General features: G+C 31.8%; 1 protein-coding gene across 3 annotated transcripts in view; it reads right to left on the bottom strand.

The window, feature by feature from the left end:
* The window catches only part of LOC141190223 (transient receptor potential cation channel subfamily M member 2-like), a 399,780-nt gene that overhangs the window by 315,753 nt on the left and 57,742 nt on the right, over positions 1–26,285 (bottom strand). For all 3 annotated transcript variants that reach the window (XM_073661205.1, XM_073661206.1, XM_073661207.1), the window contains one exon: positions 14,868–14,929. In XM_073661205.1, coding sequence (XP_073517306.1) covers positions 14,868–14,929 — 62 coding nt within the window. The remainder of the gene's footprint in view (positions 1–14,867; positions 14,930–26,285) is intronic.

The raw sequence follows: 26,285 nt of genomic DNA, 5'->3' as shown, positions 1-26,285 counted from the left end.
TTCATTCTTCTATATTCTTCTATATTCTATATTCTTCTATATTCTATATTCTATATTCTTCTATATTCTATATTCTTCTTTATTCTATATTCTTCTATATTCTATATTCTTCTATATTCTTCTATATTCTATATTCTTCTATATTCTTCTATATTCTTATATTTTCTATATTCTATATTCTTCTATATTCTATATTCTTCCATATTCTATATTCTTCTATATTCTTCTATATTCTTCTATATTCTATATTCTTCTATATCCTATATTCTTCTATATTCTATATTCTATATTCTTCTATATTCTTCTATATTCTTCTATATTCTATATTCTTCTATATCCTTCTATATTCTATATTCTTCTATATTCTTCTATATTCTTCTATATTCTTCTATATTCTATATTCTTCTATATTCTATATTCTATATTCTTCTATATTCTTCTATATTCTATATTCTTCTATATTCTATATTCTTCTATATTCTATATTCTATATTCTTCTATATTCTATATTCTTCTATATTCTTCTATATTCTATATTCTTCTATATTCTTCTATATTCTTCTACATTCTTCTATATTCTTCTATAATCTTCTATATTCTATATTCTTCTATAATCTTCTATATTCTATATTCTTCTATATTCTATATTCTATATTCTTCTATATTCTTCTATATTCTATATTCTTCTATATTCTTCTATATTCTTCTATATTCTATATTCTTCTATATTCTATATTCTTCTGTATTCTATATTCTATATTCCTCTATATTCTATATTCTTCTATATTCTTCTATATTCTATATTCTTCTATATTCTTCTATATTCTATATTCTTCTCTATTCTTCTATATTCTATATTCTTCTATATTCTATATTCTTCTATATTATATATTCCTCTATATTCTTCTATATTCTATATTCTATATTCTTCTATATTCTATATTCTTCTATATTCTTCTATATTCTTCTATATTCTTCTATAATCTTCTATATTCTATATTCTTCTATAATCTTCTAATATTCTTCTATATTCTATATTCTATATTCTTCTATATTCTTCTATATTCTATATTCTCTATATTCTATATTCTTCTATATTCTATCTATATTCTATATTCTTCTATATTCTTCTATATTCTATATTCTTCTATATTCTTCTATATTCTATATTCTTCTATATTCTATATTCTTCTATATTCTTCTATATTATATATTCTTCTATATTCTCTATATTCTATATTCTTCTATATTCTATATTCTTCTATATTATATATTCCTCTATATTCTTCTATATTCTATATTCTTCTATATTCTTCTATATTCTATATTCTTCTATATTCTATATTCTTCTATATTCTATATTCTTCTATATTCTTCTATATTCTTCTATATTCTTCTATAATCTTCTATATTCTATATTCTTCTATATTCTATATTCTATATTCTTCTATATTCTATATTCTTCTATATTCTTCTATATTCTTCTATATTCTATATTCTTCTGTATTCTATATTCTATATTCACTCTATATTCTATATTCTTCTATATTCTTCTATATTCTATATTCTTCTATATTCTTCTATATTCTATATTCTTCTATATTCTTCTATATTCTATATTCTTCTATATTATATATTCCTTCTATATTCTTCTATATTCATCTATATTCTTCTATATTTTCTTCTATATTCTATATTCTTCTATATTCTTCATATTCTTGTATATTCTATATTCTTCTATATTATATATTCCTCTATATTCTTCTATATTCTATATTCTTCTATATTCTTCTATATTCTATATTCTTCTATATTCTTCTATATTCTTCATTCTTCTATATTCTTCTATATTCTATATTGTATATTCTTCTATATTCTTCTATATTCTTCTACATTCTATATTCTTCTATATTCTATATTCTTCTATATTCTATATTCTATATTCTTCTATATTCTATATTCTTCTAGATTCTATATTCTTCTATATTATTCTATATTCTATATTCTTCTATATTCTATATTCTTCTATATTCTTCTATATTCTTCTATATTCTATATTCTTCTATATTCTTCTATATTCTATATTCTATATTCTTATATTCTTCTATATTCTATATTCTTCTATATTCTTCTATATTCTATATTCTTCTATATTCTTTCTATATTTTCTATTATTATATTCTTCTATATCTTCTATATTCTATATTCTATATTCTTCTATATTCTATTTTCTATATTCTTCATATTCTATATTCTTCTATATTCTTCTATATTCTATATTCTTCTATATTCTTCTATATTCTATATTCTTCTATATTCTATATTCTTCTATATTCTTCTATATTCTTCTATATTCTTCTATATTCTATATTCTTCTATATTTCTATATTCTTCTATATTCTTCTATATTCTATATTCTTCTATATTCTATATTCTTCTATATTCTTCCTATTATTTATATTCTTCTATATTCTTTATATTCCTTTTCTTCTATATTCTTCTATATTCTTATACCTCTATATTTTCATTTCTATATCTATATTCTTCTATATTCTATATTCTTCTATATTCTATATTCTTCTATATTCTTCTATATTCTTTCTATATTCTTCTATATTCTATATTCTTCTATATTCTTCTATATTCTATATTCTTCTATATTTCTCTATATTCTTCTATATTCTATTATTCTCATATTTTTCTATATTCTATATTCTTCTTATATTATATTTATATTCTTCTATATTCTATATTCTTCTATATCTCTATATTCTTATATTCTTCTATATTCTATATTCTTCTATATTCTATATTCTTCTATATTCTATATTCTATATTCTTCTATATTCGTCTATTATATTCTTCTATATTTTTCTATATTCTATATTCTTCTATATTCTATATTCTTCTATATTCTTCTATATTCTTCTATATTCTTCATTCTTCTATATTTTTCTATATCTATATTGTATATTCTTCTATATTCTTCTATATTCTATATTCTTCTATATTCTATATATCTTCTATATTCTATATTCTTCTTTATTCTTCTATATTAGTCTATAATATTCTTCTATATTATATATTCTTCTATATTTTCTATATTCTATATTCTTCTATATTCTATATTCTTCTATATTCTTCTATATTCTATATTCTTCTATATTCTATATTCTTCTATATTCTTCTATATTCTTCTATATTCTATATTCTTCTATATTCTTCTATATTCTATATTCTTCTATATTCTATATTCTTCTATATTCTTCTATATTCTATATTCTTCTATATTCTTCTATATTCTTCTATATTCTATATTCTTCTATATTCTTCTATATTCTTCTATATTCTATATTCTTCTATATTATATATTCTTCTATATTCTTCTATATTCTATATTCTTCTATATTCTTCTATATTCTTCTATATTCTATATTCTTCTATATTCTTCTATATTCTTCTATATTCTATATTCTTCTATATTATATATTCTTCTATATTCTTCTATATTCTATATTCTTCTATATTCTTCTATATTCTATATTCTTCTATATTATATATTCTTCTATATTCTTCTATATTCTTCTATATTCTATATTCTTCTATATTCTTCTATATTCTATATTCTTCTATATTCTTCTATATTCTATATTCTTCTATATTCTTCTATATTCTTCTATATTCTATATTCTTCTATATTCTTCTATATTCTTCTATATTCTATATTCTTCTATATTCTATATTCTTCTATATTCTTCTATATTCTATATTCTTCTATATTCTTCTATATTCTTCTATATTCTATATTCTTCTATATTCTTCTATATTCTTCTATATTCTATATTCTTCTATATTATATATTCTTCTATATTCTTCTATATTCTATATTCTTCTATATTCTTCTATATTCTATATTCTTCTATATTATATATTCTTCTATATTCTTCTATATTCTTCTATATTCTATATTCTTCTATATTCTTCTATATTCTATATTCTTCTATATTCTTCTATATTCTTCTATAATCTTCTATATTCTTCTATAATCTTCTATATTCTATATTCTTCTATATTCTATATTCTATATTCTTCTATATTCTATATTCTTCTATATTCTTCTATATTCTATATTCTTCTATATTCTATATTCTTCTATATTCTTCTATATTCTATATTCTTCTATATTCTATATTCTTCTATATTCTTCTATATTCTTCTATATTCTATATTCTTCTGTATTCTATATTCTATATTCCTCTATATTCTATATTCTTCTATATTCTTCTATATTCTATATTCTTCTATATTCTTCTATATTCTATATTCTTCTATATTCTTCTATATTCTATATTCTTCTATATTCTATATTCTTCTATATTATATATTCCTCTATATTCTTCTATATTCCTCTATATTCTTCTATATTCTTCTATATTCTATATTCTTCTATATTCTTCTATATTCCATATTCTTCTATATTCTTCTATATTCTTCATTCTTCTATATTCTTCTATATTCTATATTGTATATTCTTCTATATTCTTCTATATTCTTCTACATTCTATATTCTTCTATATTCTATATTCTTCTATATTCTATATTCTATATTCTTCTATATTATATATTCTTCTATATTCTATATTCTTCTATATTATTCTAGATTCTATATTCTTCTATATTCTATATTCTTCTATATTCTTCTATATTCTATATTCTTCTATATTCTATATTCTTCTATATTCTTCTATATTCTATATTCTATATTCTATATTCTTCTATATTCTATATTCTTCTATATTCTTCTATATTCTATATTCTTCTATATTCTATATTCTTCTATATTCTATATTCTTCTATATTCTTCTATATTCTATATTCCTCTATATTCTTCTATATTCTATATTCTATATTCTTCTATATTCTATATTCTTCTATATTCTTCTATATTCTATATTCTTCTATATTCTATATTCTATATTCTTCTATATTCTATATTCTTCTATATTCTTCTATATTCTTCTATATTCTATATTCTTCTGTATTCTATATTCTATATTCCTCTATATTCTATATTCTTCTATATTCTTCTATATTCTATATTCTTCTATATTCTTCTATATTCTATATTCTTCTATATTCTTCTATATTCTATATTCTTCTATATTCTTCTATATTCTATATTCCTCTATATTCTTCTATATTCATCTATATTCTTCTATATTCTATATTCTTCTATATTCTTCTATATTCTATATTCTTCTATATTCTTCTATATTCTTCATTCTTCTATATTCTTCTATATTCTTCATTCTTGTATATTCTATATTCTTCTATATTATATATTCCTCTATATTCTTCTATATTCTATATTCTTCTATATTCTTCTATATTCTATATTCTTCTATATTCTTCTATATTCTTCATTCTTCTATATTCTTCTATATTCTATATTGTATATTCTTCTATATTCTTCTATATTCTTCTACATTCTATATTCTTCTATATTCTATATTCTTCTATATTCTATATTCTATATTCTTCTATATTATAAATTCTTCTATATTCTATATTCTTCTATATTATTCTAGATTCTATATTCTTCTATATTCTATATTCTTCTATATTCTTCTATATTCTTCTTTATTCTATATTCTTCTATATTCTTCTATATTCTATATTCTATATTCTATATTCTTCTATATTCTATATTCTTCTATATTCTTCTATATTCTATATTCTTCTATATTCTTCTATATTCTATATTCTTTTATATTCTATATTCTTCTATATTCTTCTATATTCTATATTCCTCTATATTCTTCTATATTCTATATTCTATATTCTTCTATATTCTATATTCTTCTATATTCTTCTATATTCTATATTCTTCTATATTCTTCTATATTCTATATTCTTCTATATTCTATATTCTTCTATATTCTTCTATATTCTTCTATATTCTTCTATATTCTATATTCTTCTATATTCTATATTCTTCTATATTCTTCTATATTCTATATTCTTCTATATTCTATATTCTTCTATATTCTTCTATATTCTATATTCTTCTATATTCTATATTCTTCTATATTCTTCTATATTCTATATTCTTCTATATTCTTCTATATTCTATATTCTTCTATATTCTATATTCTTCTATATTCTTCTATATTCTTCTATATTGTATATTCTTCTATATTCTTCTATATTCTTCATTCTTCTATATTTTTCTATATTCTATATTGTATATTCTTCTATATTCTTCTATATTCTATATTCTTCTATATTCTATATTCTTCTATATTCTTCTATATTCGTCTATATTCTTCTATATTCTATATTCTTCTATATTCTATATTCTTCTATATTCTATATTCTATATTCTTCTATATTATATATTCTTCTATATTTTTCTATATTCTATATTCTTCTATATTATATATTCTTCTATATTCTTCTATATTCTATATTCTTCTATATTCTATATTCTTCTATATTCTTCTATATTCTTCTATATTCTATATTCTTCTATATTCTTCTATATTCTATATTCTTCTATATTCTTCTATATTCTATATTCTTCTATATTCTTCTATATTCTTCTATATTCTATATTCTTCTATATTCTTCTATATTCTTCTATATTCTATATTCTTCTATATTATATATTCTTCTATATTCTTCTATATTCTATATTCTTCTATATTCTTCTATATTCTATATTCTTCTATATTCTATATTCTTCTATATTCTATATTCCTCTATATTCTTCTATATTCTATATTCTTCTATATTCTTCTATATTCTATATTCTTCTATATTCTTCTATATTCTTCTATAATCTTCTATATTCTTCTATAATCTTCTATATTCTATATTCTTCTATATTCTATATTCTATATTCTTCTATATTCTATATTCTTCTATATTCTATATTCTTCTATATTCTTCTATATTCTATATTCTTCTATATTCTATATTCTTCTATATTCTTCTATATTCTATATTCTTCTATATTCTATATTCTTCTATATTCTTCTATATTCTTCTATATTCTATATTCTTCTATATTCTTCTATATTCTATATTCTTCTATATTCTTCTATATTCTATATTCTTCTATATTCTATATTCTTCTATATTATATATTCCTCTATATTCTTCTATATTCCTCTATATTCTTCTATATTCTTCTATATTCTATATTCTTCTATATTCTTCTATATTCTATATTCTTCTATATTCTTCTATATTCTTCATTCTTCTATATTCTTCTATATTCTATATTGTATATTCTTCTATATTCTTCTATATTCTTCTACATTCTATATTCTTCTATATTCTATATTCTTCTATATTCTATATTCTATATTCTTCTATATTATATATTCTTCTATATTCTATATTCTTCTATATTATTCTAGATTCTATATTCTTCTATATTCTATATTCTTCTATATTCTTCTATATTCTATATTCTTCTATATTCTTCTATATTCTATATTCTTCTATATTCTTCTATATTCTATATTCTATATTCTATATTCTTCTATATTCTATATTCTTCTATATTCTTCTATATTCTATATTCTTCTATATTCTATATTCTTCTATATTCTTCTATATTCTATATTCCTCTATATTCTTCTATATTCTATATTCTATATTCTTCTATATTCTATATTCTTCTATATTCTTCTATATTCTATATTCTTCTATATTCTATATTCTTCTATATTCTTCTATATTCTTCTATATTCTTCTATATTCTATATTCTTCTATATTCTATATTCTTCTATATTCTATATTCTTCTATATTCTTCTATATTCTTCTATATTCTTCTATATTCTATATTCTTCTATATTCTTCTATATTCTTCTATATTCTATATTCTTCTATATTATTCTATATTCTATATTCTTCTATATTCTATATTCTTCTATATTCTTCTATATTCTATATTCTTCTATATTCTTCTATATTCTATATTCTTCTATATTCTATATTCTTCTATATTCTTCTATATTCTTCTATATTCTTCTATATTGTATATTCTTCTATATTCTTCTATATTCTTCTATATTCTTCATTCTTCTATATTTTTCTATATTCTATATTGTATATTCTTCTATATTCTTCTATATTCTATATTCTTCTATATTCTATATTCTTCTATATTCTTCTATATTCGTCTATATTCTTCTATATTCTATATTCTTCTATATTCTTCTATATTCTATATTCTTCTATATTCTATATTCTATATTCTTCTATATTATATATTCTTCTATATTTTTCTATATTCTATATTCTTCTATATTCTATATTCTTCTATATTCTTCTATATTCTTCTATATTCTTCATTCTTCTATATTCTTCTATATTCTATATTCTTCTATATTCTATATTCTTCTATATTCTATATTCTTCTATATTCTTCTATATTCGTCTATATTCTTCTATATTCTATATTCTTCTATATTCTTCTATATTCTTCTATATTCTATATTCTTCTATATTCTATATTCTATATTCTTCTATATTATATATTCTTCTATATTTTTCTATATTCTATATTCTTCTATATTCTATATTCTTCTATATTCTTCTATATTCTTCTATATTCTATATTCTTCTATATTCTTCTATATTCTTCTATATTCTATATTCTTCTATATTCTTCTATATTCTATATTCTTCTATATTCTTCTATATTCTATATTCTTCTATATTCTTATATATTCTTCTATATTCTATATTTTTCTATATTCTTCTATATTCTTCTATATTCTATATTCTTCTATATTCCTCTATATTCTATATTCTTCTATATTCTATATTCTTCTATATTCTATATTCTTCTATATTCTTCTATATTCTTCTATATTCTATATTCTTCTATATTCTATATTCTTCTATATTCTATATTCTTCTATATTCTTCTATATTCTTCTATATTCTTCTATATTCTATATTCTTCTATATTATATATTCTTCTATATTCTTCTATATTCTATATTCTTCTATATTCTTATATATTCTTCTATATTCTATATTCTTCTATATTCTTCTATATTCTTCTATATTCTATATTCTTCTATATTCCTCTATATTCTATATTCTTCTATATTCTATATTCTTCTATATTCTATATTCTTCTATATTCTTCTATATTCTTCTATATTCTATATTCTTCTATATTCTATATTCTTCTATATTCTTCTATATTCTTCTATATTCTATATTCTTCTATATTCTATATTCTTCTATATTATATATTCCTCTATATTCTTCTATATTCTTCTATATTCTTCTATATTCTATATTCTTCTATATTATATATTCTTCTATATTCTATATTCTTCTATATTCTATATTCTTCTATATTCTTCTATATTCTATATTCTTCTATATTCTTCTATATTCTTCTATATTCTATATTCTTCTATATTCTTCTATATTCTATATTCTTCTATATTCTTCATTCTTCTATATTTTTCTATATTCTATATTGTATATTCTTCTATATTCTTCTATATTCTTCTATATTCTTCTATATTCTATATTCTTCTATATTCTATATTCTTCTATATTCTATATTCTATATTCTTCTATATTCTTCTATATTCTATATTCTTCTATATTCTATATTCTTCTATATTCTTCTATATTCTATATTCTTCTATATTCTATATTCTTCTATATTCTTCTATATTCTTCTATATTCTTCTATATTCTATATTCTATATTCTTCTATATTCTATATTCTTCTATATTCTATATTCTTCTATATTCTTCTATATTCTTCTATATTCTATATTCTTCTATATTCTATATTCTTCTATATTCTTCTATATTCTATATTCTTCTATATTCTATATTCTTCTATATTCTTCTATATTCTTCTATATTCTTCATTCTTCTATATTCTTCTATATTCTATATTGTATATTCTTCTATATTCTTCTATATTCTATATTGTATATTCTTCTATATTCTTCTATATTCTATATTCTTCTATATTCTATATTCTTCTATATTCTTCTATATTCTATATTCTTCTATATTCTATATTCTTCTATATTCTTCTATATTCTATATTCTTCATTCTTCTATATTCTTCTATATTCTATATTGTATATTCTTCTATATTCTTCTATATTCTATATTGTATATTCTTCTATATTCTTCTATATTCTATATTCTTCTATATTCTATATTCTTCTATATTCTTCTATATTCTATATTCTTCTATATTCTATATTCTTCTATATTATATATTCTTCTATATTCTTCTATATTCTATATTCTTCTATATTCTATATTCTTCTATATTATATATTCTTCTATATTCTTCTATATTCTATATTCTTCTATATTCTATATTCTTCTATATTCTATATTCTTCTATATTCTTCTATATTCTATATTCTATATTCCTCTATATTCTTCTATATTCTATATTCTTCTATATTCTTCTATATTCTATATTCTTCTATATTCTATATTCTTCTATATTCTTCTATATTCTATATTCTTCTATATTCTTCTATATTCTATATTCTTCTATATTCTTCTATATTCTATATTCTTCTATATTCTTCTGTATTCTTCTATATTCTATATTCTATATTCTTCTATATTCCTCTATATTCTATATTCTTCTATATTCTTCTATATTCTTCTATATTCTATATTCTTCTATATTCTTCTATATTCTTCTATATTCTATATTCTATATTCTTCTATATTCTATATTCTTCTATATTCTTCTATATTCTATATTGTTCTATATTCTATATTCTTCTATATTCTTCTATATTCTATATTCTTCTATATTCTTCTATATTCTTCTATATTATATATTCTTCTATATTCTTCTATATTCTTCTATATTATATATTCTTCTATATTCTATATTCTTCTATATTATATATTCTTCTATATTCTTCTATATTCTTCTATATTATATATTCTTCTATATTATATATTCTTCTATATTCTATATTCTTCTATATTCTTCTATATTCTATATTCTATATTCTTCTATATTCTTCTATATTCTTCTATATTCTATATTCTATATTCCTCTATTTTCTATATTCTTCTATATTCTTCTATATTCTTCTATATTCTTCTATATTATATATTCTTCTATATTATATATTCTTCTATATTCTATATTGTATATTCTTCTATATTCTTCTATATTCTATATTCTTCTATATTATATATTCTTCTATATTCTTCTATATTCTATATTCTTCTATATTCTATATTCTTCTATATTCTTCTATATTCTATATTCTTCTATATTCTTCTATATTCTTCTATATTCTATATTCTTCTATATTCTATATTCTTCTATATTCTTCTATATTCTATATTCTTCTATATTCTTCTATATTCTTCTATATTCTATACTCTATATTCTTCTATATTCTTCTATATTCTATATTCTTCTATATTCTTCTATATTCTATATTCTTCTATATTCTTCTATATTATATATTCTTCTATATTCTTCTATATTCTTCTATATTCTATATTCTTCTATATTCTATATTCTTCTATATTCTTCTATATTCTATATTCTTCTATATTCTTCTATATTCTATATTCTTCTATATTCTTCTATATTCTATATTCTTCTATATTCTTCTATATTCTATATTCTTCTATATTCTTCTATATTATATATTCTTCTATATTCTATATTCTTCTATACTCTTCTATATTCTTCTATATTCTTCTATATTCTATATTCTTCTATATACTTCTATATTCTATATTCTTCTATATTCTTCTATATTCTATATTCTTCTATATTCCTCTATATTCTTCTATATTCTATATTCCTCTATATTCTTCTATATTGTATATTCTTCTATATTCTATATTCTTCTATATTCTATATTCTTCTATATTCTTCTATATTCTTCTATATTCTTCTATATTCTATATTCTTCTATATTCTATATTCTTCTTTATTCTTCTATATTCTATATTCTTCTATATTCTTCTATATTCTATATTCTTCTATATTATATATTCTTCTATGTTCTATATTCTTCTATATTCTTCTATATTCTATATTCTTCTATATTCTTCTATATTCTTCTATATTCTATATTCCTCTATATTCTTCTATATACTTCTATATTCTATATTCTTCTATATTCTATATTCTTCTATATACTTCTATATTCTATATTCTTCTATATACCTCTATATTCTTCTATATTCTATATTCCTCTATATTCTTCTATATTCTTCTATATTGTATATTCTTCTATATTCTATATTCTTCTATATTCTATATTCTTCTATATTCTTCTATATTCTTCTATATTCTTCTATATTCTATATTCTTCTATATTCCTCTATATTCTTCTATATTCTTCTATATTGTATATTCTTCTATATTCTATATTCTTCTATATTCTTCTATATTCTATATTCTTCTATATTCTATATTCTTCTTTATTCTTCTATATTCTATATTCTTCTATATTCTTCTATATTCTATATTCTTCTATATTCTTCTATATTCTTCTATATTCTATATTCTTCTATATTATATATTCTTCTATATTCTATATTCTTCTATATTCTTCTATATTCTATATTCTTCTATATTATATATTCTTCTATATTCTATATTCTTCTTTATTCTATATTCTTCTATATTCTTCTATATACTTCTATATTCTATATTCTTCTATATTCTATATTCTTCTATATACTTCTATATTCTATATTCTTCTATATTCTTCTATATTATATATTCTTCTATATTCTATATTCTTCTATATTCTTCTATATTCTATATTCTTCTATATTCTATATTCTTCTATATTCTTCTATATTCTTCTATATTCTTCTATATTCTTCTATATTCTATATTCTTCTATATTCTTCTATATTATATATTCTTCTATATTCTATATTCTTCTATACTCTTCTATATTCTTCTATATTCTTCTATATTCTATATTCTTCTATATACTTCTATATTCTATATTCTTCTATATTCTTCTATATTCTATATTCTTCTATATTCCTCTATATTCTTCTATATTCTATATTCCTCTATATTCTTCTATATTCTTCTATATTGTATATTCTTCTATATTCTATATTCTTCTATATTCTATATTCTTCTATATTCTTCTATATTCTTCTATATTCTATATTCTTCTATATACTTCTATATTCTATATTCTTCTATATTCCTCTATATTCTTCTATATTCTATATTCCTCTATATTCTTCTATATTCTTCTATATTCTATATTCTTCTATATTCTTCTATATTCTATATTCTTCTATATTCTATATTCTATATTCCTCTATATTCTTCTATATTCTATATTCTTCTATATTCTTCTATATTCTATATTCTTCTATATTCTATATTCTATATTCTTCTATATTCTTCTATATTCTATATTCTTCTATATTCTTCTATATTCTATATTCTTCTATATTCTATATTCTATATTCTTCTATATTCTTCTATATTCTATATTCTTCTATATTATATATTCTTCTATATTCTATATTCTTCTATATTCTTCTATATTCTTCTATATTCTATATTCTTCTATATTCTTCTATATTCTATATTCTTCTATATTCTATATTCTTCTATATTATTCTATATTCTATATTCTTCTATATTATTCTATATTCTATATTCTTCTATATTCTATATTCTTCTATATTCTTCTATATTCTATATTCTTCTATATTCTTCTATATTCTATATTCTTCTATATTCTATATTGTATATTCTTCTATATTCTTCTATATTCTTCTATATTCTGTATTCTATATTCTTCTATATTCTATATTCTTCTATATTCTATATTCTTCTATATTCTTCTATATTCTATATTCTTCTATATTCTATATTCTTCTATATTCTTCTATATTCTATATTCTTCTATATTCTATATTCTTCTATATTCTATATTCTTCTATATTCTTCTATATTCTTCTATATTCTATATTCTTCTATATTCTTCTATATTCTATATTCTTCTATATTCTTCTATATTCTATATTCTTCTATATTCTTCTATAATCTTCTATATTCTATATTCTTCTATATTCTATATTCTTCTATATTCTATATTCTATATTCTTCTATATTCTATATTCTTCTATATTCTTCTATATTCTATATTCTTCTATATTCTATATTCTTCTATATTCTTCTATATTCTTCTATATTATATATTCTTCTATATTCTATATTCTTCTATATTCTTCATTCTTCTATATTCTATATTCTTCTATATTCTTCTATATTCTATATTCTATATTCTATATTCTTCTATATTCTATATTCTATATTCTTCTATATTCTATATTCTTCTATATTCTATATTCTTCTATATTCTTCTATATTCTTCTATATTCTTCTATATTCTATATTCTTCTATATTCTTCTATATTCTATATTCTTCTATATTCTATATTCTTCTATATTCTTCTATATTCTATATTCTTCTATATTCTATATTATTCTATATTCTTCTATATTGTATATTCTTCTATATTCTTCTATATTCTTCTATATTCTATATTATTCTATATTCTTCTATATTCTATATTCTTCTATATTTTTCTATATTCTTCTATATTCTATATTCTTCTATATTCTATATTATTCTATATTCTTCTATATTCTATATTGTATATTCTTCTATATTCTTCTATATTCTTCTATATTCTATATTCTTCTATATTCTGTTAAAAATTTCAATCAATTAAAAAAAAAAAGGAAAAGGAAAAGAAAAAGAAAATCCAAGTGAGAAACATGAAAGTCCAGACCAGCTGGGAGTACCAGGCACTTACATCCAGGGTTCCCGGGCCTCCTTCCAGCACCACACACACTATCGGGATCTTTAATGCCGTCCCTAAAAGACATAAAAGTCATATGATGTCAGAATAAAAAGAGGAACCCAAATACCCAGGAATGTCATCGTGTCATAGAATCATAGAATGTTCTCGTTGGAAGGAACCTCCAGGGTCCTCGTGTCCACCCCCCGGCTCAATGCAGGAGTCACTAAATCATCTCAGACAGATGTCTGTCCGGCGGCCTCTGAAGACGTCCAGTGATGGAGAACTCACCACCTCTCGTGGCAGCCTGTTCCACTCAGTGATCACCCTAACTGTCAACAAGTGTCTAATATCTAATCTGTGTCTCCTCCCATTTAGTTTCATCCCATTGCTTCTAGTCTTTCCTTGTGCAAATGAGAATAAAGATGATCCTTCTACAATGTGACAGCCCTTGACATATTTGTAGACAGCTATTAAGTCTCCTCTCAGTCTTCTTTTTTGCAAGCTAAACATTCCCAGATCCTGTAACCGTTCCTCATAGGACATGGTTTGCAGACCAGTCACCATTCTAGTCGCTCTTCTCTGAACTTGCTCCAGTTTTTAAAAAAAAAAGGTTTTTAAGATGTGGTGCCCAAAACTGTACACAGTATCCAGATGAGGTCTGACCAAAGAGGAGTAAAGACCGATAATGACTTCACGTGATCTAGACTGTATGCTTCTGTTAATACATCCCAGAATTGTATTTGCCTTTTTTGCTGCTGCATCACACTGTTGACTCATGTTCAGTCTATGATCTATTAGTATACCTAAGTCTTTTTCACACTTGCTGTTGCTTAGCTCTATTCCTCCCATTCTGTAGATGTAATTTTCATTTTTCATGCCCAGATTTAGAATCTTGCATTTCTCCCTGTTAATTACCATTCTATTAGTCGCTGCCCAATGTTCAAGCTTATCTAGATCCTTCCGAATCCTTTCTCTGTCTTCTCTAGTGTTAGCTATCCCTCCTAGCTTAGCATCGTCTGAAATTTTGATTAGTTTACCTTCTGTTCCCTTATAGAGATCATTTATAAAACTATTATACAACACTGGTCCCAATACAGAGCCTTGTGGTACCCCAATTGAAACACTCTTCCAATTGGATGTGCCACCATTTATTACCACTCTTTGAGTACGATCACTGAGACAGTTATGAATCCACCTAACAGTTGCCTTGTCAATCCAACACTTAGTAATTTTTTCAATAAGGATGGTATGAGATACTTTGTCAAATTCTTTGGTGAAGTCTAGATATACTATATCTACCACATGTCCCTGATCCACCCAGTCAGTGATTCCATCATAGAAGGTAATTAGATGAGCCTGGCATGACTCGTTTGCCACCAACCCATGCTGGTGCTGGTTAATCACTGAATTGTTATCCAAGTACTTACATACATGCTGTTTAATAATTTGTTCAAATATCTGAAAGATGTAAAACACACTGGACAGTAGTAGGATCCTATATAAAATGTGTAGAACAGGACAGGCTTGTTCTAGATCAGTGATATCCAATCAGTGGATTGTGACCCTTATGCTGTGTGACTCATGAGCCTAATGCTGATTGGACCATGACACCATGCTGTGAGGCGTGTGACCCTTATGCTGTGTGACTCGTGAGCCTAATGCTGATTGGACCGTGACACCATGCTGTGAGGCTTGTGACCCTTATGCTGTGTGACTCGTGAGCCTAATGCTGATTGAACCATGACATCATGTTGTGAGGCTTGTGACCCTTATGCTGTGTGACTCGTGAGCCTAATGCTGATTGAACCATGACATCATGCTGTGAGGCTTGTGACCCTCATGCTGTGTGACTCGTGAGCCTAATGCTGATTGGACCATGACACCATGCTGTGAGGCTTGTGACCCTCATGCTGTGTGACTCGTGAGCCTAATGCTGATTGAACCATGACATCATGCTGTGAGGCTTGTGACCCTCATGCTGTGTGACTCGTGAGCCTAATGCTGATTGGACCATGACACCATGCTGTGAGGCTTGCGACCCTCATTCTGTGTGACTCGTGAGCCTAATGCTGATTGGACCGTGACACCATGCTGTGAGGCTTGTGACCCTCATGCTGTGTGACTCGTGAGCCTAATGCTGTTTGGACCATGACACCATGCTGTGAGGCTTGTGACCCTTATGCTGTGTGACTCGTGAGCCTAATGCTGTTTGGACCATGACACCATGCTGTGAGGCTTGTGACCCTCATGCTGTGTGACTCGTGAGCCTAATGCTGATTGAACCATGACATCATGCTGTGAGGCTTGTGACCCTCTTGCTGTGTGACTCGTGAGCCTAATGCTGTTTGGACCATGACACCATGCTGTGAGGCTTGTGACCCTTATGCTGTGTGACTCGTGAGCCTAATGCTGATTAAACCATGACATCATGCTGTGAGGCTTGTGACCCTCATGCTGTGTGACTCATGAGCCTAATGCTGATTGAACCATGACATCATGCTGTGAGGCTTGTGACCCTCATGCTGTGTGACTCGTGAGCCTAATGCTGATTGGACCGTGACACCATGCTGTGAGGCTTGTGACCCTTATGCTGTGTAGCTTACCATAGAACTTTTGACTATGCACTGACAATATACATTAGTGCTAAAAGCTCCTAACCACAAGCAACATCAAAATGGATGTAAAATCCTAGTGTCAAATATCAAATGCATGATTCCTCTACTTACGAGGGTAGCATGGTGGCTCAGTGGTTAGCACAGTGGCTCAGTGGTTAGCACTGCAGACTTGCCACACTGGGGTCCTGGGTTCAAATCCCACCAAGGACAATATCTGTAAGGAGTTTGTATGTTCTCCCCGTGTTTGTGTGGGTTACCTCCAAGTTCTCCAGTTTCCTCCCACACCCCAAAAACTTACTGATAGGGAATTTAGATTGTGAGCCCCAATGGGGACAGCGACAAAAATGTCTGAATTGTAAAGCGCTGCGGAATATGTTGGCGCTATATAAATAAAAATATTATTATTAATGCCGCATACATCTCCTCCATTTTTTATTTGAGTTTGACTAGTGAAGAACGTGACTCATAAGGCAGAAGAGGCAGGAGACCTTTGTTATGGAGCTTGTCTTCTTAGTCAACTCTGTGAACCAAGGAGGGACCGGGAGGGTGGACCAGGTGCCACTCTGGGACCAACCTCGTGCAAGAGAAGGCGACTCCCACAGAGCTGACAGCCGAAGCTGACAGATACGGCGGTGGACTGGCAGCGCAGGAAGACAGACAGGTTGTAACAGCTGGTAGTCTGGCAGGTGGGCACACGTGGTCATCAGACTGGCGGGCACGGCTGGCAGACAGGCTGGCGGGCACAACTGATAGGCTGGTGGGCACGGCCAGGGTCGGACTGGGACACTGGGACACCAGAGAATTATCCGGTGGGCCCAGGTCCTCAGCGGGGCCCCAAGCAGGACGCACAGTGGCCCCTGGTTAACATGGCTGCTGGTGCTCCCCACTGCAAGGGCCTGGAGGGTCAGGAGGGCCCTTGCAGTGCGGCTGATGACGGCAATCTGGCCTGCTTCTCGGAGCCCCAGGCTCAGGGGGGCCCATGGCCAGATTGCCCTCATCCTGTGCGGCGGGCAGGGAGCGATCCCTCCAGCTCCACTGCTGACAGGAGGAAAATGGCAGCGGAGCTGGAGGGATCCATCCTCGGCTTACTGCCCAGCGCTTCTTCCCTGACACAGGCTCGCGCTGCTTGATGACGTCATCATGCAGCGCGAGCCTGTGTCAAGGAGAAAGATGCCGGGCAGGAAGCAGAGGACGGTGCTGCGGGGGAGAGCGCTGAGAGGTAAGTGTTTTTTTTTTTTGAGGGAGAGCAATGTTGATTGAGGAGGTGGGGGAGAGATATGACATGGTCGGGGAAGATTTGGCATGGGAATGGGGGAGGTGGGGGAAGATATGACATGGTGGGGGATATATGGCATGGCAATGGGGGAGGTGAAGGGAGATATGACATGGTGGGGGATATATGGCATGGCAATGGTGGAGATGGGGGGAGATATGCATGGCATGGTGATGGAGGAGGTAGGGGGAGATATGCATGGCATGGTGATGGAGGAGGTGGGGGGAGATATGACATGGCATTAGTGATAGAGGAGGTGGGGGAGATATGGCAATGATGATGGAGAAGGTGGGGGGAGATATGGCAATGATGACAGAGCAAGTGGGGGGAGATATGGTAATGATGACAGAGCAGGTGGGGGGAGATATGACAATGATGGAGGAGGTAGGGGAGATATGACAATGATGGAAGAGCTATGACAATGATGGAGGAGGTGGGAGGGGCATATGACAATGATGGAGAAGGTGGGGGAGATATGACAATGTTGGAGAAGGTGGGGGAGAGCAATGATGAGGATGGGAGTGAGCAATGTTGGAGGAGCTGGGGGGAGAGTAATGATGGGGATGGGGGAGAGCAATTATGGAGGTGGGGGAGAGAAATTTTGGGGAATTATTTGGACGCTATATGCTGTTAATATCTGGTCTGGTCATGGTGTGGTGGTATTTCTCCCTTGTATGTGGTATTATTCAGTCACTATGTGGTGGTAATATCTGATCTGGTCAAGGTGTGGTGGTATTTCTCCCTTGTATGTAGTATTATTCGGTCACTATGTGGTGGTAATATGTGGTCTGGTCATGGTGTAGTGGTATTTCTCACTTGTATGTGGTATTATTTGGTCACTATGTGGTGGCAATATGTGGTCTGGTCATAGTGTGGTGATATTTCTCCCTTGTATGTAGTATTATTTGGTCACCATCTTAGACCTCAGTTCACATTGCTTGGTTTTTTGTCTTGTTTTCATTCTGTGCAAATTAGGGGTGTGGCATCCCCCTTGTTGAGCTGGTCAGTGTATATGTAGCTTACCACGGGCTTAGGTGGTCTGATTTTGGGAACCGTTTCTATTTGTCTACCCTTTTATATGCATTACTTCAACTTTGATATACAGTAAGGTTTTTAATATAGACAGTGTAGGACCGTCCCAATTAGGGTCACTTTGTCACTGGTGGGACGGCTTGTATACTTTTTTTGATCAAAAATAGTTCACTAAGTACCCTATATTTCATATGCAACTTTGCTTTACATTTATATATAATGATGGTAGGGTATGAGATATATTTTTGTCTTTTGTAGGTTTTGCTTCTTTTTGCTAGTGTGAACATGCTCCTATTTCTTGCATGTCTACCATCTTAGACCTCAGTTCACATTGCTTGGTTTTTTGTCTTGTTTGCATTCTGTGCAATTTAAGGGTGTGGCATCCCCTTTGTTGAGCTGATTAGTATATATGTAGCTTACCACGGGCCTAGGTGGTCTGGAGTTGGGACCCGGTCCTATTTGTCTACCCTTTTATATGCATTACTTCAACTTTGATATACAGTAAGGTTTTTAGTATAGACAGTATAGGTACCGTCCCAATTTAGGGTCACCTTGCCGCTGGTGGGACGGCTTGTATACTTTTTTTGATCAAAAATAGTTCACTAAGTACCCTATATTTATTATGCAACTTTGCTTTACATTTATATATAATGATGGTAGGGTATGAGATATATTTTTTGTCTTTTGTAGGTTTTGTATCTTTTTGCTAGTGTGAACATGCTCTTATTTCTTGCATGTGTACCATCTTAGACCTCAGTTCACATTGCTTGGTTTTGTGGTGGTAATATGTAGTCCAGTCATGGTGTGGCAGTATTTCTCCCTTGTATGTGGTACTATTTGTGTTGGTACAGTGGATTGTGTTGTGTATGGCGGTCATTTGTTTTCTCTGGTATTAATTAGGAGAAGATTCTTTATTTCCATTAGTGATTAAATACTTGGAACAAGATACACTTACAGGGGTTCTCCGGGGAAAACAAGTAATCACCTCTCCACAGGATAAGTGATACATTATTGATTAGTGGGGGTCTGACTGGTGGGACCTGCACCGATTGGTAGAATGTGGAGTTTTTATCCCCATTAGACTGGAGCTCAGGTGCGACTTGACCACTGATCCATTCATTCCCTCGGTGGTTGTTCTTGTTTTTTTTCTGGAAGCTCCAAAGAGAATGAATGGAGCTGCGGTCAGACGTCCCACCAGCCGCTGCATTATAAAATGGGGAGAACTAAGTGTCCTGACAGGGATAAAACTTTCCCATTCTTCCGATCGGTGCGGTTTCCAATGTTCGGACCCAAACGATCAGTAAGTGACAACCGATCCTGTGGATCCCATGGATCGGTGATAACTTGTTTTAACCAAAGAACCCCTTTAATGCAAAGTACCGTAATTGTACATCCTAGTTATAGCGGTGCACAGTAGATGTGCCGGAGCCGCCGGTGATTTACAGCAGACGCTCCACTATAACGGGGATATCGGCTATCAGGTATTAGCATATAGCTGTAGGGTGGGCCCGAGGATAAATTCCTCCTGTGGGCCCCAGACACCCCAGTTCGACACTGGGCACGGCTAGTAGACAGGCTGGCGGGCACGGCTAGTAGACAGGCTGGCGGGCAGCAGGGGGACCTGAGAACTGGAGAGGCAGTTTAATGCAAGCAAACAACACCATTGCACAGGCACCTCCATTTTGGAGAAGGTGCCTTAAATATCAGCTGTCCTCTGGCCATTGGCCAGGGATGTATTAGGACAGCTCGCACGGCCCCTTTAAGAAGCAGGGAGCGCGCGCACACCCTAAGCACAGCGCCTAGGGAGAGGCGTGCGGTGCACACACCCCGGGCACGCACAGCCGGTGGAGAGGAGGACGCCGGACCCAGGCCACGGCAGTAAGGGGATCGGCGTCTCTGCCGGGCAGGAGGCAGAGACGCCGATGCTACAGTACCCCCCCTTTACGCCCCCTCTTCTTCAAGCCCACAAGAAATGTTTCCAGAAGAAGAGGAGCATTAATGTTCTCCCTGGGCTCCCATGTCCTCTCCTCAGGACCAAACCCCTTCCAATCCACAAGAAAAAAGGTTTTTCCTCTTACCCTCTTGGTAGCCAAAATGTCCTCTACCTCAAAAAAGTCCTCAGCGTTGACTGGAGCTTGAGCGGTACCCAGATTGCCAGAGAAAGGATTGAGGACAACAGGCTTGAGGAGAGACACATGGAAGGAATTTGGGATCCGTAACGAGGAAGGAAGTTTCAACTTGTACGCCACTGGATTAATTTGGCTCAGAATCTCAAACACACCAATGAACCACGGACCCAACCCGTAAGAAGGCATCTTGAGATGAACATACTTGGCGGAAAGCCAGACCTTGTCCCCTGGACGGAATAGAGGGGGTCCAGACGTCTCTTATCAGCATGTCTCTTCATCCGCTCAGAGGATTGTAGCAATGCCGTCTTAGTGTTCTCCCAAATCACTGAAAAGTCTTTGACGAGGTACTCTGCAGCAGAATTGTCAACAGAAGCAAAAACAGGAAACAGAATATTGGGATGCTGACCGTACACCACAAAGAATGGAGATTTTGCTGAGGATTCACTCACATGGTTATTGTAGGAAAATTCGGCCCAAGGTAGGAGCTCCACTATGTCGCTATGATGAGTGCCGACGAAATGCCGAAGGAAACTAATGAGGATCTTATTGATACGCTCAACCTGACCATTGGACTGAGGATGATAGGCCGAAGAGAAGTCCAAAGCGACATTCAGCAGCTTACATGTGGCTCTCCAGAAGCATGAAGTAAACTGAATCCCTCTATCTGAGACAATATGGAAAGGTAGGCCGTGGAGAAGGAAGATGTGAAGGATAAAGTCTTTGGCTAGCACTGGCGCAGAAGGAAGGCTAGGCAAGGGAATGAAGTGAGCCATCTTGGAGAAGAGGTCAGCGACCACCCAAATGACAGTACAACCCGCCGATACAGGAAGATCCATGATGAAATCCATCGCGACATGTTGCCAGGAGCAGAAGGCACGGGAAGAGGTAGAAGTCGACCAGTCGGAAGTTGTCTAGGAGTCTTGTTATGGGCACAGGAAGAGCAAGCCGAGACAAAATCCGCAACGTCCTTGCGCAGAGTGGGCCACCAATAATGTCGGGAAATTAGCAGAAAAGTCTTCCTATGACCGGCATGTCCAGCCAGTTTGAACGAATGACCCCAGAGTAAGACCTTCCTCCTATCCGGAGCTGCCACAAAGGTCTTACCAGGAGGAAGATGAGACAGGTCAAGCGGGGCAACAGTCATTATTCTGGAAGGGACAATGATGTGTAGGGGCTCCTCCTCTTGATCGGAAGACAGGAATGAGCGGAAGAGTGCGTCTGCCTTAATATTCTTGACAGCTGGACGGAAATGGAGAGTGAAGTTGAAGCGAGCATCTGGCCTGATGAAGATTGAGTCATTGAGTGGATTGCAAGAAGGGAAGGACCGAGCAGAGGGACCAGGTGCTACTCTGGGGACCGACCTTGTATGAGAGCAGGTGACTCCCACGGGTCAGAGGGCAGGGACTGACCGGTACAGCAGATGAGCACGGCAGGCAGGTTGACGGGTGATCCGGGTAGACGGACTGGCAAGCACAGCAGGTAACAGGCAGGAGCCTCCAGGTAGGCTGGCTGGCGAGTACGGCAGGTAACAGGCAGGTGCTTCCAGGTAAGCAGGCGGACAGAGCCCCTAGACAGACTGGCGGACTGGACTGTAGACAGACTGTCGGGCTGGAGAGTAGACAAGCAGGCGAACTGGACTTGTAGTCAGGCTGGCGGACTGGACTTGTAGTCAGGCTGGTGGGCTGGACTTGTAGTCAGGCTGGCGGGCTGGACTTGTAGTCAGGCTGGCGGACTGGACTGGTAGTCAGACTAGCAGCGGGACCTGAAGCAGAGTATAACACACAAAGCTACAACCTTGCACGGGCACCTCCATATTGGAGGAGGTGCCTTTTATAGGGGAAGTCCTCCAGCCATTGGCCGGGGACTTTTTAGGACGGCGCGCGCGGCCCCTTTAAGAGGGACGGCGTCTCTGCCGGGCAGGAGGCAGAGACGCCGATGCTACAATGAGGACTTCTGGATGAGAACTGCTCCGGCCCCAGAGGAAGAAGCGTCAACCTCCAGGAAGAACTGCAGAGGAGAAGGCTTGTTTCAAGGAAACAAAGGCGTTTTCCATCTCGGGAGTCCATTTCATGGGGTTAACCCCTTTGTAGGTCAGAGCAGAGATAGGAGCTGTCCGGGAGGAGAAATGAGGAATGAACAGGCGGTTTTAATTAGTGAACCCCAGAAACCGCTGTATAGCCTTCAACCCCTCCAGTCGGGGCCACTTAAGAAAGGCAGACACCTTTTCGGGATTCATCTTAAGCCCGGTTTCCAAGATTATGTACCCCGGGAAGGGAAGAGATGTCAAAGACGCATTTCTCGAATTTGGCATACAGACGATTCTTCCTAAGCCTCTGTAGCACCTGTCGAATGTCTCTTTGATGCGAGGGCAGATCAGAAGAGAACACCAGGATGTCGTCCAAATACACTACCACACACGAGTACAGAAGATCTCGGAAGACATCATTCACCAGTTCTTGGAAGACTGCCGGTGCGTTGTAGAGTCCGAAGGGCATCACGCAGTACTCGTAGTGGCCATCCCAGGTGTTGAATGCCATCTTCCACTCGTCACCCTGGCGAATCTGGATAAGATTGTATGCACCATGGAGATCGAGCTTGGTAAGAACCTTGGCACCATTGAGGCAGTCAAACAACTCAGAGATGAGAGGCAGAGGATACTTATTTTTGATAATGATTTGATTCAGGCCCCTATAGTCGATACACAGGCCTTCTTCTTGACTAAGAAGAATCCTGCTCCAGCCGGAGAGGTGGATTTCTGGATAAATCCCCTAGCAAGATTGGCTCAGGTCTCGGTCACCGACAGGGGGTAAATTCGACCTCGGGGAGGTAAAGCACCAGGGATGTCAATAGGACAGTAGTGGTGGTGGTAGTGTCTCAGCCTCCTTCTTGTCAAAGATATCAGCGTAAGACTAGTAGGGTGCAGGCAAGCCGGGCAAATTAGCAGGAGTGGATGGAGGTTGAGCAGGATGGACAGGAACCAAGCAGGTATTGTGGCACTCCTGACCCCAACGGAGCACCTCTCCCGAACTCCAATTCAGAAAAGGCTCATGTGCTTGAAGCCAGGGTAGACCAAGCAGTAAAGAGTGGCAGAGGCTGGACAGCACGTAGAAGGAGATTTTCTCCGAGTGTAGCATTCCTACCTGAAGAACTAATGGCTCGGTGATTAACAAGATGGATTCTGAAAGAAGCTTCCTATCCACGGAGGAGACCGCTAATGGATAAGCTAGACGTTGAATAGAGATCTGATACTGCTCCACAATGGCCTGTTGGATGAGATTCCCAGCGGCACCGGAATCCAGATAGGCAGTATGGAAACGTGTGTCTTACCGCAGGTGACCGATACAGACAGAGTCAGAGATGGAGAGGAAGAATTTTTGCCCAGGACGACCTCTCCAAGTGATCCTAGGCACTGAAGTTTCCCAGTCTCTCTGGACAAGAGTGGATAAAATGTTCTGGGCTTCCACAGTGAAAGCATCTTCCCTCAGTGCGACGGGCCTTCTGGCGAGACTTGCCCATATTAACCTGGTCTACCCGCATAGCTTCAGGGGTGGAAGCCGAGGTGGAGGCCTGTAGAGAGAATGGCCTTTGGAACATTGGTGCAAGACGCAGAGATTTTCTCTCATGGATCACTTCCTTAGAACGCTCCTGGAACCGGACGTCGATCCGAGTGGCCAAAGACACCAGGTCATCCAGAGAGGTGGGTATGTCAGGACCAGCAAGTTCATCCTTTATCCGACCAGAAAGACCCACCCCAAAGGTAGACACCAAGACTTCGTTGTTTCAGGCCAGTTCAGACGCGAGGGTACGGAAACGCACAGTGTACTGGCCTACAGTGAGGCTCCCTTGGCGTAGACGAGGAAGAGAGGAGGCACTCGAGGATATGTGGTCGGGTTCATCGAAAACCCTCTGGAAGGCCCGCTAGAAAAGACTGGAGGTCAGACACCAGAGGATCCCCTCTCTCCCAGAGGGAGTTGAGCCACGCCAATGCCTCTACGGTGAGATGCGACATGATAAATGCCACTTTAGCCCGGTCTGAAGTGAACTGATGAGCCAGGAGCTCAAAGTGCAAGGTGCACTGGTTGATGAAGCCCCGACATAGAGCGGATTCACTGCCAAAGCGTAGTGGAGCAGTTAGTCGGGGTCCTAAGCTGGGTGTCACAGCGCCACTGAGTTGAGGTGCTGCTGAAGTGGATGCCGCTTGGTTAGAGGCGGACACAGCCGGGGTGGACAGCACGTCCAAGTGGGAGTTAACAGTCCGCAAATAGGACAGGATCGTATCCTGTTGTGATCTCTGGCGGGAGACCTCTTGGTACAGGTCAGAGAGCGAGGGAGCCTGAGAGCCACCAGATTCCATGGCCTGTGCAAACTGTTACGGGTCCGG

The sequence above is a fragment of the Phyllobates terribilis genome, unplaced genomic scaffold, assembly GCF_046119375.1.
Source record: "Phyllobates terribilis strain yellow unplaced genomic scaffold, ASM4611937v1 Scaffold_2__4_contigs__length_985480577, whole genome shotgun sequence".
NCBI lineage: Eukaryota > Metazoa > Chordata > Amphibia > Anura > Dendrobatidae > Phyllobates > Phyllobates terribilis.
Note: the sequence above shows the minus strand (reverse complement) of the source record. Positions and strands in the feature narration are given on the sequence as shown.